The following is a 21,500-nucleotide window of genomic DNA, read 5'->3' on the forward strand; positions in this document are numbered from 1 at the left end:
TATCAAAAATACATTAATTCTATTTTTTTTTCCAAAAAAGTGGAATAAAAGTACAAAAAATTAGCAAAAAGTGTTTCTAACAAAATGTGTTACTTTTTTTGCTGGCAGAAAACGGGAGCAAATATCTTTGTCAACAGGTTTTTACTAAACATGATGTAGGGGCAGAGACCCTGATTCCAGCGATGTACGGCATCATTAGGACTAAGCTCACCTGACCATGTTCTCCTTGTAAGACACGGTACATTGTGTTGGACTGAACGATACGTTGCCCAGATCATCCCAACAGAAACTGTCTTCATCACATATGTAGTAGCCATTGGAGAGAAGGCGGAGGCTGTGGCGGCAAGGACTCGTATTAATGCCGGGTGGGATTGAGGAGGCGCTCTTGGGGGAGTCCATCTTCAGCGGCACAGAATTCTCTCTGTAAGAAAAAGAAGGTGAATGTTTTATTCTATACGTATAGAGTCATCACCACCATCCGCTTCTGTTATGGGGTCTCTGCTATCTAACTTCCAGATGACCCTCACTGACGTAGACTGAAAAATGAACTCTAAACATAATTCTCATTTTAAAGCCTCAATTCACACAATGCAGAAATGTACGTGGGTCATATGCTAGTTCTATACCCCTGCAGGTTCACTGTGGCACTACGTAGGGCTTTCGCCATAGACTTCAATCCCCGTCATTGCAGTTTTTACATCCTGAACGATATATAAATATACACATCCAGTACATACGGTCCCTTGAAAAGTCTTCATACCCCATGAACATTTCCACATTTTCTCAAGTTATGCTCACAAACTTAAATGTATTTTATTGGGATTTTATTTGATACCAACACAAAGTAGCAAGAGTGTGAGAAGGGCAAAGGAAATGATACATGGGTTTGCAAATATTTAAAAAATATAAATTTGAAAATTGTAACGTGCAATTATATTCACTCCCCCCCCCCCCCCCCCGAGTCTAAACTTTGTACGACCACCCTTCACTGCAATTACTTTTGCAAGTTTTGGGGGGTCTCGACCATCAGATGCCAGATGCAGAAGTGTGATCAATCAGTCCATAGAACACGTTTATACTGCTCCAGAGTACAGTGGTGACGGCTTTACACCACTCAATCTGACACATTGTGCTTGGTGATGTACGGTTGCATGCAGCTGCCCAGCAGGAGGCCGCAGGCTACAGTATATACTGGGAGTGAGGGGCCAATGTTATATACAAGCGGCCAGATGTTATACACTGGGGGGGGGCGAGGGGCCGGATGTTATACACCAGGGAGTGAGGAGCAATATTTTATTTACTGGGGGCAACTGGCCGGATGTTATACACCAGGGAGTGAGGAGCAATATTTTATTTACTGGGGGCAACTGGCCGGATGTTATACACCAGGGGGTGAGGGGCTGTTTTCATATACTAATGATGGATCTATTGATTGTGATCTGGTGATTTATTTCTATACTATGATAGTTATGATGCTGTATTCATGTACTGTTGATGGTTATGGTGCTGTATATCCTGTGTTGATGGTAGTTCAGATGCAGTACAGTATGCATGTTCAGATGGCGATTTGGGTACTGTAATCATACTCTGATGTTAAGTCTGGTGCTATATTCATGTACTGTTGGTGGTCCTGGTGCTGTGTTCATGTACTGATGGTAGTTCTGGTGATGTATTCTTGTACTGATGGTGGTTTTGGTTCTATATTCATGCACTGATGGTGATTCTGCTCCTGTATTTATGTACTGATAATAGTTCTGGAGCTTTATTCATGTACTGATGGAGATTATGATGCTGTATTCATGTACTGATAGTGGATCTGATCCTGTAGTAATGTTGATATAGTAAGCCTTACTTTGTCAGACTTGACCATAATAGGGTCAGTGTGTTGTCCATGGATGTTACAAAGAGAGAAAATACAGCTGTCTGAACAAGGCCATATATGTCAGCCAAGTTCACCTGGCAGCTATCTCTCCAGACTGTCCCATAAACAGAAGTGCTGGCTCTGCTGAGTGCTCCTGTGTCCTGTTCGAGCCATCTCTGGCATGGCTTATTTATTAGAGAGCAAAAAGGAATGTAACCCCTTTCCGACATTGGGCACAAATTAACGCCGATGTCAGACTCCCCTCCCTTTGATGTGGGCTCCGGCGGTGAGCCCACATCTTTCCCGACACATGTCAGCTGCTTTGAACAGCTGACATGTGCCTGGACCAGCTGTGGGTGGAATCGCGATTCACCCGCGGCTATTAACCCGTTAAATGCCAGTCAAACTCTGACAGCGACATTTAACGTGAAGTTTCGGCAATTGCGACAAATCCGCCCATCTGTGAACCCCGTCATGTGATCGTGGGTCACCGATAGGGTTGGCATGACAACAAGAAGTCTCCTGGAGACCTCTATGGTTGTCAGTGCCGGATTGCTATGAGCGCTGCCCGATGGTCGGCGCTCATAGCAAGTCAGCAATTCTGCTACATACAGGCGATCTGATTATCGCCTCTATGTAGCAGAGCCGATCCGGTTATGGCAGCTTCTAGCCTCCCATGGAGACTATTGAAGCATGCCAAAAGTAAAAACAAAAAATGTTTTTAAAAACATAAACAAAATAAGAAAATATAAAAGTTTAAATCACCCCCCTTTCGCCCCATTCAAAATAAAACAATTAAAAAAACATCAAACATACACATATTTGTTATCGCCATGTTCAGAATCTCCCGATTTATCAACATAAGAAAGGATTAACCTGATCGCTAAACAGTGTAATGGGGAAAAAAAAAAGTCAAAACACCAGAATTACGTTTTTCTGGTCGCCGCGACATTGCATTAAAAAATTTGCACACAAATGGTATCATTTAAAACGTCAGCTCGGCGCACAAAAAATAATCCCTCACTTAACCCGAGATCACGAAAAATGGAGACGCTACAGGTATCAGAAAATGGCACAATTTTTTTTTTTTAACAAAATTTGGAATTTTTTTTCACCACTTAGATAAAAGAGAACCCAGGTATGTTTGGTGTCTATGAACTCGTAATGACCTGGAGAATCATAATGGCAGGTCAGATTTAGCATTTAGTGAACCTAGAAAAAAAAAAGCTAAACAAAAAAAAACAAGTGTGGGACTGCACTTTTTTTTTTGCAATTTCACCGCACCTGGATTTTTTTTGCCGTTTTCGAGTACACGACATGGTAAAACCAATGGTGTCGTTCAAAAGTGCAACTCGTCACGCAAAAAAATCAAGCCCTCACATGGCCATATTGATGGAAAAATAAAAAAGTTATGCCTCAGGGAAGAAGGGGAGGGAAAAATGAAAATGCAAAACCAAAATTTAAGGAGTTAAGTTCTAAATCAGACATGCCAGATCTTTATCTTCCCCGGATAATTATCTGCCAGGAGCTCCCATACACATTAGTCTGTTGTCCAAAGCCATCAATATCGACCAGTTTGGCCGAATTTATGTATAGGAGACTTAAGTACTAGCTAAATGATGCGATGACTTTTAATTAAACTTACCCATAGGGGGCATGACCACTTAATGCGCCTAGGGCAGCGTGAATGACAAGTCCAGCCCTGCATATAGTCTATATTACATACATACATACATTGTATGCATTCCATAGAAGCAGGTGAAGAACCGTTGGGGCAGTTTTATCATTATTGCCATAAGTTTTAAGAAAAAACAAATATACAGTGCCTTGCAAAAGTATTCGGCCCCCTGGAACTTTTCAACCTTTTCCCACGTTTCATGCTTCAAACATAAAGATACCAAATGTAAATTTTTGGTGAAGAATCAACAACAAGTGGGACGCAATTGTGAAGTTGAACGAAATTTATTGGTTATTTTAAATTTTTGTGGAAATACAAAAACTGAAAAGTGGGGCGTGCAATATTATTCGGCCCCTTTACTTTCAGTGCAGCAAACTCACTCCAGAAGTTCATTGTGGATCTCTGAATGATCCAATGTTGTCCTAAATGACTAATGATGATAAATATAATCCACCTGCGTGTAATCAAGTCTCCGTATAAATGCACCTGCTCTGTGATAGTCTCAGGGTACTGTTTGATGCACAGAGAGCATCATGAAGACCAAGGAACACAACAGGCAGGTCCGTGATACTGTTGTGGAGAAGTTTAAAGCTGGATTTGGATACAAAATGATTTCCAAAACTTTAGACATCTAAAGGAGCACTGTGCAAGCGATCATATTGGAATGGAAGGAGTATCATACCACTGCAAATCTACCAAGACCCAGCCGGCCCTCTAAACTTTCATCTCAAACAAGGAGAAGACTGATCAGAGATGCAGCCAAGAGGCCCATGATCACTCTGCATGAACTGCAGAGATCTACAGCTGAGGTGGGACAGTCTGTCCATAGGACAACAATCAGTCGTACACTGCACAAATCTGGCCTTTATGGAAGAATGGCAAGAAGAAAGCCATTTCTCAAAGATATCCATAAAAAGTGTTGCTTAAAGTTTGCAACAAGCCACCTGGGAGACACACCAAACATGTGGAAGAAGGTGCTCTGGTCAGATGAAACCAAAATCGAACTTTTAGACAACAATGCCAAACGATAAGTTTGGCGTAGAGGCAACACAGCTCATCGCCCTGAACACACCATCCCCACTGTCAAACATGGTGGTGGCAGCATCATGGTTTGGGCCTGCTTTTCTTCAGCAGGGACAGGGAAGATGGTTAAAATTGATGGGAAGATGGATGGAGTCAAATACAGGACCATTCTTGAAGAAAACCTGCTGGAGTCTGCAGAAGACCTGAGACTTGGACGGAGATTTGTCTTCCAACAAGACATTGATCCCAAACATAAAGCAAAATCTACAATGGAATGTTTCACAAATAAACGTATCCAGGTGTTAGAATGGCCAAGTCACAGTCCAGACCTGAATCCAATCGAGAATCTGTGGAAAGAGCTGAAAACTGCTGTTCACAAACGATCTCCATCCAACCTCACTGAGCTCGAGCTGTTTGCCAAGGAAGAATGGGCGAGAATTTCAGTCTCTTGATGTACAAAACTGATAGAGACATACCCCAAGCGACTGCAACTGTAATCGCAGCAAAAGGTGTCGCAACAAAGTATTAAGTTAAAGGGGCCGAATAATATTGCACGCCCCACTTTTCAGTTTTTGAATTTCCACAAAAATTTAAAATAACCAATAAATTTCGATCAACTTCACAATTGTGTCCCACTTGTTGTTGATTCTTCACCGAAAATTTACATTTGGTATCTTTTATGTTTGAAGCATGATATCTGGGAAAAGGTTGAAAAGTTCCAGGGGGTTGAATACTTTCGCAAGTTACCGTGTATATATATAAAAATAAAAACTATTTCTAATGGTGCTGGGTATATTAGACACATTTCCTTACTCCAAATTCTGTCTGCACCTACATCAATTGCATGAGTTATTTTATGACGGATATAAGTAACACTTCTCTCTCTTTATACTTTTCAGAACTGTTGAGGTGTAAACCACAAAGTCCTGTGACCCCTGCAGAGCGAATACCGTATTTACCGCGGGCAACGTCCAAAGAGCTTGTATGGCAGAAGCGCAATCTCCTGGAAGAGGGACGAATCTGTAAGAGAAAGATCAGATTAACACTTACACCAAGAGAACACATAGAATTCTGCCAGGACCCGTATACTCCTCCATAGTATCATTGGGTCCTCGGGAAATTTAGCAAATGTTCTTCACCTTTCTTATATATTTTAAGAGAACTTAATAAACGATCGCACCAGTGCCGAATCTGGTGCATAATAATAATTTTATTTCTGTAGCACCAAACATTTTCCGCACTTTACAATTCACAGGGGAGATGTACAGACAATAAAGACAGAGTAACTTATAATTCAACAAATTCCAAGAGGAGCGAGGGTCCTGAGCACAAGAGCTGACAATCTGTGAGGAAATAGGGGGGAGACAAAAGGTAAAACTAATGGGGGCTTTACACATAGCGATATCGCTAAAGCGTCACCGATTTTGTGACGCAGCAGCTTTATCGCTTGCAATATCGCTACATGTGATACTTACCTCCGACCGGCTCCCCCGCCGGCTATCGCTGATCGCGTGAGATCGGCCGGGTCCATTGCTCGTCGTCGGCTTCCTGCTGGCGCCGATGAGCGAGCTATGGACACGGGCGGAAGACAGCGGTCATCGCTTCATCTGACAGGTAAGTACGACCGCCGAGCATCGCTACATCGCTGGTGAGATCTGCCTGTGTGGCAGCTCTCTAGCGACCATTTAGCGATGCACCAGTGATCCTGACCGGGTCATATCGCGGTCGGGATCGCTGGTGCATCGCTAAATGTAAAGGGGCCTTAAAAGTGCAGGGGTATTCAAATAAAGCTGCACAACCAGTCATCAACCAGTATTTGTACACATACAGATACAAAGGGCTACTGAGTGTGTGGAGGGCGTGGAAATAAATGAGCAGATTCTTAGAAAAAGTTAGAAAGGGAAAAGAGGGTATAATTGTATTAATAAGGTGAGGCGATATGTCTGTGGATACTGGAAATTAACTGGATTTTCCGGAGTAGTTCATTCCAGAAAACTCGTGCAGCATGAGAGAAGTTTTGGAAGCAAAAGTGTGGGGGGAGGAGTCAAATTATTGAGAATGTTTGTCTTGGGTCATTAGGAGAACGGAGAGCAAAGGTTGAGTAAAAAAAGAGCTTTGTGTGTGCATTCTGCACAGGATTGGCAACCAGTGCAATGACTGGCACAGGGTGGAGGCATTGGTGTAGCTGCTGGATAGAAATATGATCCTGGCTGCAGCATTCAGGATGGATTGGAGAGGGGAAAAGTTTAGCAAGAGGAGACTGATTAGTAGAGAGTTACAGTAGCCCAGAGAAGAAAGAATAAGAGCGACAGTAAGTTTTTGAAGAGCACAAGTTAAGAAAAGGGCAAATTGTCAAGATATTTTTGAGGTGCAGGTGACATGGGCGAGTGATTGGATGTGGGGGTGAAGGAAAGATCGAGATAAATATAACCTCAAGACAACAAGCGTGCTCCTGGGTAGTAATGGTAGAATCACACATGGAAATGGCAATGTCGGGCATAGGTCGGTTAGTAGAGGGAGGAAACACAAGGAGTTCAGTCCACGCCAAGGATTCAGGACATCTTCAGAGGTCAGCGGTGACAGAAACCAGTCAGGTATGTGCAGGTATGTGACTACAGCCCCGGCCTCCTGTGGTGTTTCCTCAAATAAAACATCACAGAAAGTGAAGAAAGAAAACACCTTTAGCTCTATAGAGAGAATCGCAAGATATTTTATAATAAAGTAAAATTACATAAAGCTTAGGGTGTAAAAATATATATGAAAGGTATCGGGCCAGCTTTACCTACAGCTCCCGGGTATTCTGCTTACAATTTCATTCTGCTGTCACACTGCGATTAGTTCTTATAGCAAATATAAGTCTCTGTTACCGCAGCGCAATGGTTAACATTGAGTAAGAAATGATGACAGCTATGATGGATCCGATTCCCAGCAGATCCTGACCTCTCCCTGTGATTTATGATGGGTTCTGTCAGGTTTCCGCTTATGTTTAATGGTAGCGATAGAGCTGCACGCTGCAATATCCTTGCGGTCAAAAATGCTGGAATCCTTGATGGAAGCCCAACTGGAAAACTAAGACTAATGAAACTGGGTCAGGGTAACTGGAGAACGTTCAAAAGTTTTAGTAAAAGCTTGTTTTTAGGGTTCAGCATGGGTAAGAAAAAAAATACCCAAAAATATTACCCAAACTGATCCCTAGGAGATCCCGTTTTGACACCGCCTGGTCCCCTGACAGGCTCCACTACTTGCTGAAGCAAAGATGTCCCAATAACTGGTTGCAGCGGTAACCAGTGATTGACTGCAGCGGTCACATGTCAGAACGTCATAAGAGCAGCAAATAGAAGTGATAGAAGTGATTGGAGGGGCACTGAGCAGGGACAGAACTGATCAGAGATGAGAGTATTTTTAGGAGAGCACTAATGTGAAGTAGATGTTAGGGAGGTCAGGCCTGGATCTGACCGAGAGAAGTGTCATGGAGACCAGACGAAGGTCATAGACAACAGGGTCCCCAGCAGCGCAGAGAATTTCAGAGCATGCCTCCTGGGCCCACTGTAGCTTACAGTTTTGGGAATTGTCCCTGGTTGACCTTAGCAAACGTCCAGTCTGTGATGGCCAATATTCCTGTGTGTGCAGAAAATGATTGAGTAAATGATCAGCGGGAAGTGGCAGATACCAAATAATCCTTTTCCTCAGGTCCCAGGTGAGAGCCAGGAGCAGAGATTAGCTAAGAGAATACATTTCCATTTTTCCCTCCGGTTAAGAAGATGATCCCAGAAGAAATCGGTTTACAAACCGGAAACTGCTGCAAACGCTGCTCTAAAAAGCTGCATTATCATACATCTCATAATGTAATATTTTGCAAAAGGGGCACAAAACCAACATTAAGTTGGCTCCACTTCCCGGTTGCATAAAGACAGCCACCAATTATGCCCATTTAGGGGGGCTCTGGACCCCCGCTCAAGGGCAGATCCAGGTGCTGCTTTGCTCCCGATCCGGCCAACCCCGAGCGTCTGTACGTGACGTGGTCAGCCATTCTTGTGATTGATAACGAGGTGGACGAGCACGCGCCATAACACTTCACTACAAGATGCCACTAGTGGAAAGATTCAGTTTCCGATGGAGGGAGGACATGATGTTAGAGATGGCGGAAAGACAATCACTGGTATCTGTAATAATTCAGGAGTAGAGGTTCTTTTTAAGAGTTGTTTTCTTTTCTTACTTGGTGCTTTTCCATTTTTTTGACTGCTGGCGTTTTTTTTTAAGTAACGTGGGTTTCGGAGAAAAATTCCCCCGGAGAAAAACAAAACATTGTGTGCACATATTCCTACACAACAAAAGAAAATAAATGCAAAAAAGCGGGCAAGGCTTAACAAGATGGGAAGGATTACCCACCACCGACCGACAGTTCTTAATCTTAAAGGGGTCCTGAAATCTAGGACTGGGTGTGATTGATGGTAGCTGTAAATCTTTAAATTTATAGCATATCAATGCCATAAAAAAAACAAAAATGTGCATATACCCCTTGAACATGACTTCCTACATGGAGCTGAGCGTCTGTTACAGTGTATCAGTGCAGGCAAAGCGATGTGAGCTAATCACAGTAACAATGCACATTTCTCTGCTGTCCCGGACCCCGGACTTGTAGCCCTCACCGCCTGTGATACATTATATACACCGGTCACTTATATAGTCTCCACATCGGACCACCACACTGGATTTATACTGGGATCTGCGTCACTCCGATGGTCGGGCAGCTCTCCATTCCAAGGCTGTGTGATGCACTTGTCACTGCAGCCATGATGTCATAATACTGTAGAATATTAAACCTCTTAAAGGGAAACGGTCAATTTTGAGTTTGCGTTGTAAATGTTTGTGCTGCTCGTGTACAGTTTCTCCATCATATCAGACAGAGGCCGTTCTCTGCAGGACAATGCGCTCGCGTTTAGACCCATTACATGTAAAATTTGGCGTAAATATATGTGCTGCGTATGCGCTATAGTGGCCATTCTTGGGTACTGCAGCTCAGCTACTAATGAAGTGAGCTGCAGTACCAGACAACGTCCACTATGCGGTGTATGGAGCTGTGCTCTTCTGGCTCTGAGTTCTGTGTACCCTTTCAGGCCAGGTATTCAGCTGATCATCGGGGGGGTGTCGGGTATTGGACCCCCAGGAATCTGATATGGATTATCAATTCTTATATCTCAGTTCTGAACAACCACTTTAAGCACTGTATGGTGCAGCAACATAGGTACAGTATACTATAATAATGGCGGGGGCACTGTACGGCACAGTGACGTGTTATTTGGCACCATCCTATATGTATAGAGATGACGGCACAGGGCGCCAACCAGCGGACGGGGTATAAATTAGAATTAACCCCTTCACATGTGCATATAAGGAGAAAGTAGTACAGTTTATCAGACAAGTCATCGCTTTACCCCGTCACCAGGACACGTACATTTCCCCTTTATTGGCGTTGACATCAGCGGAGGTCGTGCTGCCATCTTGATAAAATCCGACTCCATAATCTGTAATGAAGAACATGGCTGTTAGTACTGGGATTACATCGTATCCATCAGAGTCATCACATGTATGCGAATGGGGTGAGAAGATCGGGGGCAGACGTCAATCAGGGGGTCCGGCAGTGCCCTCTCTTCTATATATACCTGGGCGTAATCGGGTTGCGAGTATTAACCCCGTCTTGGCTTCTACCTGTTCCAATGTCTGAAGGTCACAACGTTCGTCTTCTCTCTTGTATCCGGAGCCACTTATACACATTCCTGTCCTATCTCAAGAACTTTCCATGTGCCGGGGATACGTGACGGAGGAGCCGAAGATTGCGAAATTGAGGAACACCGGCTTTATATAACGCGCCCGTGACTGCAGGGGTAGAGATGGAGATTTTGGTCCTGGAGACTTCTGGCTATCACTGAAATATCAAGTATTTGGCACAGGCTGCAACATGGGTAATCTAAGACTGGCAGACTATAACATGGGTCATCCACTTGCTGGCACAGACTATAACATGGGGCATCCATTGTTGGCACAGACTATAACATGGGTCATCCACTTGCTGGCACAGACTATAACATGGGGCATCCATTGTTGGCACAGACTATAACATGGGGCATCCATTGCTGGAAATGGCTGTAACATGGGGCATCCATTGTTGGCACAGACTATAACATGGGGCATCCATTGTTGGCACAGACTATAACATGGGGCATCCATTGCTGGCACAGACTATAACATGGGGCATCCATTGCTGGCACAGACTATAACATGGGGCATCCACTGCTGGCACAGACTAAAACATGGGGCATCCATTGCTGGCACAGACTATAACATGGGGCATCCATTGCTGGCAAAGACTATAACATGGGGCATCCATTGCTGGCACAGACTATAACATGGGGCATCCATTGCTGGCACAGACTATAACATGGGGCATCCACTGCTGGCACAGACTAAAACATGGGGCATCCATTGCTGGCACAGACTATAACATAGGGCATCCATTGCTGGCACAGGCTATAACATGGGGCATCCATTGCTGGCACAGACTATAACATGGGGCATCCACTGCTGGCACAGACTATAACATGGGGCATCCATTGCTGGCACAGACTATAACATGGGGCATCCACTGCTGGCACAGACTAAAACATGGGGCATCCATTGCTGGCACAGACTATAACATGGGGCATCCACTGCTGGCACAGACTATAACATGGGACATCCATTGCTGGCACAGACTATAACATGGGGCATCCATTGCTGGCACAGACTATAACATAGGGCATCCATTGCTGGCACAGGCTATAACATGGGGCATCCATTGCTGGCACAGACTATAACATGGGGCATCCACTGCTGGCACAGACTATAACATGGGGCATCCATTGCTGGCACAGACTATAACATGGGGCATCCACTGCTGGCACAGACTATAACATGGGGCATCCATTGCTGGCTCAGACTATAACATGGGGCATCCATTGCTGGCACAGACTATAACATGGGGCATCCATTGCTGGCACAGACTATAACATGGGGCATCCATTGCTGGCACAGACTATAACATGGGGCATCCATTGCTGGCAAAGACTATAACATGGGGCATCCATTGCTGGCACAGACTATAACATGGGGCATCTTTTGCTGGCACAGACTATAACATGGGGCATCCATTGATGGCACAGACTATAACATGGGGCATCCATTTCTGGCACAGACTATAACATGGGGCATCCATTGCTGGCACAGGCTATAACATGGGGCATCCATTTCTGGCACAGACTATAACATGGGGCATCCATTGCTGGCACAGGCTATAACATGGGGCATCCATTACTGGAACAGACTATAACATGGGACATCCATTGCTGGCACAGACGTTAAAATGGGGCATACATTTCTAGCACAGACGTTAACATGGGGCATCCATTTCTGGCACAGACTATAACATGGGGCATCCATTGCTGGCACAGACTATAACATGGGGCATCCATTTCTGGCACAGAATATAACATGGGGCATCCATTGCTGGCACAGGCTATAACATGGGGCATCCATTTCTGGCACAGACTATAACATGGGGCATCCATTGCTGGCACAGGCTATAACATGGGGCATCCATTGCTGGCACAGGCTATAACATGGGGCATCCATTACTGGAACAGACTATAACATGGGACATCCATTGCTGGCACAGACGTTAAAATGGGGCATACATTTCTAGCACAGACGTTAACATGGGGCATCCATTTCTGGCACAGACTATAACATGGGGCATCCATTGCTGGCACAGACTATAACATGGGGCATCCATTGCTGGCACAGACTATAACATGGGGCATCCACTGCTGGCACAGGCTATAACATGGGGCATCCACTGCTGGCACAGACTAAAACATGGGGCATCCATTGCTGGCACAGACTATAACATAGGGCATCCATTGCTGGCAAAGACTATAACATGGGGCATCCATTGCTGGCACAGACTATAACATGGGGCATCCTTTGCTGGCACAGACTATAACATGGGGCATCCATTGATGGCACAGACTATAACATGGGGCATCCATTTCTGGCACAGACTATAACATGGGGCATCCATTGCTGGCACAGACGTTAACATGGGGCATCCATTTCTGGCACAGACTATAACATGTGGCATCCCTTGCTGGCACAGACTTTAACATGGGGCATCCATTTCTGGCACAGACTATAACATGGGGCATCCACTGCTGGCACAGACTATAACATGGGACATCCACTGCTGGCAAAGACTATAACATGGGGCATCCATTGCTGGCAAAGACTATAACATGGGGCATCCACTGCTGGCAAAGACTATAACATGGGGCATCCATTGCTGGCAAAGACTATAACATGGGGCATCCATTGCTGGCGCAGGCTGTAACATGGGGGATGCATTGCTGGCACAGGCTATAACATGGGGCATCCACTGCTGGCACAGGCTATAACATGGGGCATCCATTGCTGGCACAGACTATAACATGGGGCATCCACTGCTGGCACAGACTATAACATGGGGCATCCACTGCTGGCACAGGCTACAACATGGGGCATCCATTGCTGGCACAGGCTATAACATGGGGCATCCACTGCTGGCACAGGCTATAACATGGGGCATCCATTGCTGGCACAGACTATAACATGGGGCATCCATTGCTGGCACAGACTATAACATGGGGCATCCATTGCTGGCACAGACTATAACATGGAGCATCCACTGCTGGCAAAGACTATAACATGGGGCATCTATTGCTGGCACAGACTATAACATGGGGCATCCATTGCTGGCACAGACTATAACATGGGGCATCCATTGTTGGCACAGTCTATAACATGGGGCATCCATTGTTGGCACAAGTTGTAACATGAGGCATCCATTGCTGGCTCAGACTATAACATGGGGCATCCATTGCTGGAACAGGCTGTAACATGGGGCATCCATTGCTGGCACAGACAATAACATGGGGCATCCATTGCTGGAACAGGCTATAACATGGGGCGTCCATTGCTAAAACAGACTATAACATGGGGCATTAATTGCTGGCTCAGACTATAACATGGGGCATCCATTGCTGGAACAGGCTGTAACATGGGGCATCCATTGCTGGAACAGACAATAACATGGGGCATCCATTGCTGGCTCAGACTATAACATGGGGCATCCACTGCTGGCACAGGCTATAACATGGGGCATCCATTGCTGGCACAGACAATAACATGGGGCATCCATTGCTGGCTCAGACTATAACATGGGGCATCCATTGCTGGAACAGGCTGTAACATGGGGCATCCATTGCTGGCACAGACTATAACATGGGGCATACATTGCTGGCACAGACTATAACATGTGGCATCCATTGTTGGCACAGACTATAACATGGGGCATCCATTGCTGGAACAGGCTTTAACATGGGGCATCCACTGCTGGCACAGACTATAACATGGGGCATCCATTGAAGGCACAGACTAGAACATGGGGCATCCATTGTTGGCACAAGTTGTAACATGGGGCATCCATTGCTGGCACAGACTATAACATGGGGCATTAATTGCTGGCTCAGACTATAACATGGGGTACCCATTGCTGGCACAGACTATAACATGGGGCATTAACTGCTGGCACAGGCTATAACATGGGGCATCCATTGCTGGCACAGACTATAACATGGGGTACCCATTGCTGGCACAGACTATAACATGGGGCATCCATTGCTGGCACAGACTATAACATGGGGCATCCACTGCTGGCACAGACTAAAACATGGGGCATCCATTGCTGGCACAGACTATAACATAGGGCATCCATTGCTGGCAAAGACTATAACATGGGGCATCCATTGCTGGCACAAGTTGTAACATGTGGCATCCATTGCTGGCACAGACTATAACATGGGGCATTAATTGCCAGCGCAGGCTATAACATGGGGCATCCATTGAAGGCACAAGTTGTAACATGTGGCATCCATTGCTGGCACAGACTATAACATGGGGCATCCATTGCTGGCACAGACTATAACATGGGGCATTAATTGCTGTCACAGACTATAACATGGGGCATCCATTGCTGGCACAGACTATAACATGGGGCATCCATTGCTGGCACAGGCTATAACATGGGGCATCCACTGCTGGCACAGACTATAACATGGGGCATCCATTGCTGGCACAGGCTATAACATGGGGCATCCATTGCTGGCACAGACTATAACATGGGGCATTAATTGCTGGCACAGGCTATAACATGGGGCATCCATTGCTGGCACAGACTATAATATGGGGCATCCATTGCTGGCACAGACTATAACATGGGGCATCAATTGCTGGCACAGGCTATAACATGGGGCATCCATTGCTGGCACAGACTATAACATGGGGCATCAATTGCTGGCACAGGCTATAACATGGGGCATCCATTGCTGGCACAGGCTGTAATATGTGGCATCCATTGCTGGCACAGACTATAACATTGGGCATCCATTGCTGGCACATGCTATAACATGGGGCATCCATTGCTGGCACAGGCTATAACATGGGGCATCCATTGCTGGCACATGCTATAACATGGGGCATCCATTGCTGGCACAGGCTATAACATGGGGCATCCATTGCTGGCACAGACTATAACATGGGGCATTAATTGCTGGCACAGGCTATAACATGGGGCATCCATTGCTGGCACAGACTATAACATGGGGCATTAATTGCTGGCACCGGCTATAACATGGGGCATCCATTGCTGGCACAGACTATAACATGGGGCATCCATTGCCGGCACAGACTATAACATGGGGCATTAATTGCTGGCACATGCTATAATATTGGGCATCCATTGCTGGCACATGCTATAACATGGGGCATCCATTGCTGGCACAGGCTATAACATGGGGCATCCATTGCTGGCACAGATTATAACATGGGGCATTAATTGCTGGCACAGGCTATAACATGGGGCATCCATTGCTGGCACAGACTATAACATGGGGCATCCATTGCCGGCACAGACTATAACATGGGGCATTAATTGCTGGCACATGCTATAATATTGGGCATCCATTGCTGGCACATGCTATAACATGGGGCATTAATTGCTGGCACAGGCTATAACATGGGGCATCCATTGCTGGCACAGATTATAACATGGGGCATTAATTGCTGGCACAGGCTATAACATGGGCCATCCATTGCTGGCACAGGCTATAACATGGGGCATCCATTGCTGGCACAGACTATAACATGGGGCATCCATTGCCGGCACAGACTATAACATGGGGTACCCATTGCTGGCACAGACTATAACATGGGGCATCCATTGCTGGCACAGACTATAACATGGGGCATCCACTGCTGGCACAGACTAAAACATGGGGCATCCATTGCTGGCACAGACTATAACATAGGGCATCCATTGCTGGCAAAGACTATAACATGGGGCATCCATTGCTGGCACAAGTTGTAACATGTGGCATCCATTGCTGGCACAGACTATAACATGGGGCATTAATTGCCAGCGCAGGCTATAACATGGGGCATCCATTGAAGGCACAAGTTGTAACATGTGGCATCCATTGCTGGCACAGACTATAACATGGGGCATCCATTGCTGGCACAGACTATAACATGGGGCATTAATTGCTGTCACAGACTATAACATGGGGCATCCATTGCTGGCACAGACTATAACATGGGGCATCCATTGCTGGCACAGGCTATAACATGGGGCATCCACTGCTGGCACAGACTATAACATGGGGCATCCATTGCTGGCACAGGCTATAACATGGGGCATCCATTGCTGGCACAGACTATAACATGGGGCATTAATTGCTGGCACAGGCTATAACATGGGGCATCCATTGCTGGCACAGACTATAATATGGGGCATCCATTGCTGGCACAGACTATAACATGGGGCATCAATTGCTGGCACAGGCTATAACATGGGGCATCCATTGCTGGCACAGACTATAACATGGGGCATCAATTGCTGGCACAGGCTATAACATGGGGCATCCATTGCTGGCACAGGCTGTAATATGTGGCATCCATTGCTGGCACAGACTATAACATTGGGCATCCATTGCTGGCACATGCTATAACATGGGGCATCCATTGCTGGCACAGGCTATAACATGGGGCATCCATTGCTGGCACATGCTATAACATGGGGCATCCATTGCTGGCACAGGCTATAACATGGGGCATCCATTGCTGGCACAGACTATAACATGGGGCATTAATTGCTGGCACAGGCTATAACATGGGGCATCCATTGCTGGCACAGACTATAACATGGGGCATTAATTGCTGGCACAGGCTATAACATGGGGCATCCATTGCTGGCACAGACTATAACATGGGGCATCCATTGCTGGCACAGACTATAACATGGGGCATCCATTGCCGGCACAGACTATAACATGGGGCATTAATTGCTGGCACATGCTATAATATTGGGCATCCATTGCTGGCACATGCTATAACATGGGGCATCCATTGCTGGCACAGGCTATAACATGGGGCATCCATTGCTGGCACAGATTATAACATGGGGCATTAATTGCTGGCACAGGCTATAACATGGGGCATCCATTGCTGGCACAGACTATAACATGGGGCATCCATTGCCGGCACAGACTATAACATGGGGCATTAATTGCTGGCACATGCTATAATATTGGGCATCCATTGCTGGCACATGCTATAACATGGGGCATTAATTGCTGGCACAGGCTATAACATGGGGCATCCATTGCTGGCACAGATTATAACATGGGGCATTAATTGCTGGCACAGGCTATAACATGGGCCATCCATTGCTGGCACAGGCTATAACATGGGGCATCCATTGCTGGCACAGACTATAACATGGGGCATCCATTGCCGGCACAGACTATAACATGGGGCATTAATTGCTGGCACATGCTATAATATTGGGCATCCATTGCTGGCACATGCTATAACATGGGGCATTAATTGCTGGCACAGGCTATAACATGGGGCATCCATTGCTGGCACAGATTATAACATGGGGCATTAATTGCTGGCACAGGCTATAACATGGGCCATCCATTGCTGGCACAGACTATAACATGGGGCATTAATTGCTGGAACTGGCTGTAACATGGGGCATCCATTGCTGGCTCAGACTATAACATGGGGCATCCATTGCTGGCACAGACTATAACATGGGGCATTAATTGCTGGCACAGGCTGTAACATGGGGCATCCATTGCTGGCACAGACTATAACATGGGGCATTAATTGCTGGAACTGGCTGTAACATGGGGCATCCATTGCTGGCTCAGACTATAACATGGGGCATCCATTGCTGGCTCAGACTATAACATGGGGCATCCATTGCTGGCACAGACTATAACATGGGGCATCCATTGCTGGCACAGACTATAACATGGGGCATTAATTGCTGGAACTGGCTGTAACATGGGGCATCCATTGCTGGCACAGACTATAACATGGGGCATCCATTGCTGGCTCAGACTATAACATGGGGCATCCATTGCTGGCACAGGCTATAACATGGGGCATCCATTGCTGGCTCAGACTATAACATGGGGCATCCATTGCTGGCACAGACTATAACATGGGGCATCCATTGCTGGCACAGACTATAACATGGGGCATCCATTGCTGGCACAGACTATAACATGGGGCATCCATTGCTGGCTCAGACTATAACATGGGGCATCCATTGCTGGCACAGACTATAACATGGGGCATCCATTGCTGGCTCAGACTATAACATGGGGCATCCATTGCTGGCACAGACTATAACATGGGGCATCCATTGCTGGCACAGACTATAACATGGGGCATCCATTGCTGGCACAGACTATAACATGGGGCATCCATTGCTGGCACAGACTATAACATGGGGCATTAATTGCTGGAACTGGCTGTAACATGGGGCATCCATTGCTGGCACAGACTATAACATTGGGCATCCATTGCTGGCACAGACTATAACATGGGGCATCCATTGCTGGCACAGACTATAACATGGGGCATTAATTGCTGGAACTGGCTGTAACATGGGGCATCCATTGCTGGCACAGACTATAACATGGGGCATCCATTGCTGGCTCAGACTATAACATGGGGCATCCATTGCTGGCACAGACTATAACATGGGGCATCCATTGCTGGCTCAGACTATAACATGAGGCATCCATTGCTGGCACAGACTATAACATGGGGCATCCATTGCTGGCACAGACTATAACATGGGGCATCCATTGCTGGCTCAGACTATAACATGGGGCATCCATTGCTGGCACAGACTATAACATGGGGCATCCATTGCTGGCTCAGACTATAACATGAGGCATCCATTGCTGGCACAGACTATAACATGAGGCATCCATTGCTGGCACAGACTATAACATGAGGCATCCATTGCTGGCACAGACTATAACATGGGGCATCCACTGCTGGCACAGACTATAACATGGGGCATCCATTGCTGAAAATGGCTATAACCTGGGGCATCCATTGCTGGCACAGACTATAACATGGGGCATCCATTGCTGAAAATGGCTATAACCTGGGGCATCCATTGCTGGCACAGACTATAACATGGGGCATCCATTGCTGAAAATGGCTATAACCTGGGGCATCCATTGCTGGCACAGACTATAACATGGGGCATCCATTGCTGGAAATGGCTATAACATGGGGCATCCACTGCTGGCACAGACTGTAACATGGGGCATCTTTGGTTGGTGCAAACTGTAACAAATATCTGTGGCTGGCACAGTGTGTAATGGTGGCATTTGTGCCTTTTACTGTTATGTTACAGTGTGGTTGATGGGTGACCAATGCCAGAAACATCTGCCCACCCCTAATGCATTGGGGAAAATAAGTATGTGACACATTGCTGATTTTGCAAGTTTTTCCCACCTACAAACAATGGAGAGATCTGTTATTTTTATCATAGGTACACTTCACTGGTGAGAGACAGAATCTAAAAACAGGAACAGAAAATCACATTGTATTTGTACATACAGTGGGTAGGGAAAGTATTCCGACCCCTTTAAATTTTTCACTCTTTGTTTCATTGCAGCCATTTAGTAAATTCAGAAAAGTTCTTTTTTTTCTCATTAATGTACACTCTGCACCCCATCTTGACTGAAAAAAAACTGAAATGTAGAAATTGTTGCAAAATTATTAAAGAAAAACTGAAATCTCACATGGTCATAAGTATTCAGACCCTTTGCTCCATATTGAGTAGAAGCACACTTTTGAGCTAGTACAGCCATGAGTGTTCTTGGGAATGATGCAACAAGTTTTTCACACCTGGATTTGGGGATCCTCTGCCATTCTTCCTTGCAGATCCTCTCCAGTTCCGTCAGGTTGGATGGTGAACGTTGATGGACAACCATTTTCAGGTCTCTCTAGAGATGCTCAATTGGGTTTAGGTCAGGGCTCTGGCTGGGCCAGTGAAGAATGGTCACAGAGTTGTTCTGAAGCAATTTCTTTGTTATTTTAGCTGTGTGTTTAGGGTCATCGTCTTGTTGGAAGGTGAACCTTCAGCCATGTCTGAGGTCCAGAGCACTCTGGAAGAGGATTTCATCCAGGATCTCTCTATACTTGGCCGCATTCATGTTTCCTTCAATTGCAACCAGTCGTCCTGTCCCTGCAGCTGAATAACACCCCCCATAGCATGATGCTGCCACCACCATGTTTCACTGTTGGGATTGTACTGGGCAGGTGATGAGCAGTGCCTGGTTTTCTCCACACATACTGCTTAGAATTATCACCAAAAAGTTCTATCTTCGTCTCATCAGACCAGAGAATCTTATTTCTCATTGTCTGGGAGTCCTTCATGTGTTTTTTAGGAGAGGCTTCCGTCGGGCCACTCTGCCATAAAGGCCTGACTGGTGGAGGGTGTAAGGGGATGAGAAAAATATGTTTGCTTATCTTTATGCTGGTACTGCTACACCCTTAGGTGTATTACTAATGTTCAGTTGTGGTACTGCTACACATCTAAGTGTATTACCATTTACTGTTAAATGTATAATGTATGACATGTATATTGTTACACTGATGTGCACAAGGTTAGGGAAAGTGCAGTTGGCAGAGTTGGCCACTAGATGGGGGGCATGTTCACAGTTCCTAGATAGTGTAGATAGTACTAACATATAGTTAATTGTAGGAGGGGCTGCTGTCGGATAAGCTAGAGACAGCCTTGGGTTAGCGCAGAGGGCCAGAGGTGCCCAAAGGGTCCACATTAAGCCCAGGACGAGGCCGCAGACTTGCAACATTAAAAGTGAGAAGCCCAGCCATCCACCGCACCAGCATAGCACAACAACGGGCCAGTATGTGGCAACTCATTGCTTGGGCACATACCTTTAAGACCGGGGCGAAACAGTCAGGGGTACCCACAGAAACAGTAAGTACAGATGGAGAAAAAAGGGGCCAGTACATCAGATCAGGTCTCATCCTCAGTGGCTACTGACTCCGGAGACTAATGATCTTGTGTCTGGGGCGAAACAGACCAAGGCATGTTTAACCATAGCAGAGATGAACAAAGAGTAAACTGAGAAACCGTCAGGGACGATCCAACCCCAGGCCCGAGCAGAGTAACCGTGAAAGAGAAGGAACTTTATTATGTGAAGTCTTTTTACATGCTGTGAAGACTTTGGAAAAGCTGTGTAATGAACCAAGTAAAGATGTCTTTGTTGAAGTTATGATGGACTGTGTCTCAGTTGATGTGAATTTTCCTGGAAATGGTCTCCCATTGCATAAGGAGGACCCTGAAGAAGCTGAATCCGGAGACAGAGGTATGCTGACTGGCGAGCATGATTTTTCTGTGAGGAGAGCTCAGGACACCAGAGCCCCGGTGTCCTCGGCTACGAATACGGTCCTGGCCGACTCTTACAA

General features: G+C 46.0%; 1 protein-coding gene across 1 annotated transcript in view; it reads right to left on the reverse strand.

Moving 5' to 3' along the window:
- Positions 1–21,500, reverse strand: part of TMEM71 (transmembrane protein 71) — a 44,625-nt gene that overhangs the window by 13,842 nt on the left and 9,283 nt on the right. Inside the window, exons 2-4 of the mRNA XM_073590434.1 lie at positions 10,018–10,087; positions 5,522–5,582; positions 212–421 (exon numbers count right to left, since the gene is read on the reverse strand). Coding sequence (XP_073446535.1) covers positions 212–421; positions 5,522–5,582; positions 10,018–10,084 — 338 coding nt within the window. The 5' untranslated portion in view covers positions 10,085–10,087. The remainder of the gene's footprint in view (positions 1–211; positions 422–5,521; positions 5,583–10,017; positions 10,088–21,500) is intronic.

Source organism: Dendrobates tinctorius, unplaced genomic scaffold (assembly GCF_039654945.1).
Source record: "Dendrobates tinctorius isolate UK_male_01 unplaced genomic scaffold, ASM3965494v1 ptg000116l, whole genome shotgun sequence".
Classification (NCBI taxonomy): domain Eukaryota; kingdom Metazoa; phylum Chordata; class Amphibia; order Anura; family Dendrobatidae; genus Dendrobates; species Dendrobates tinctorius.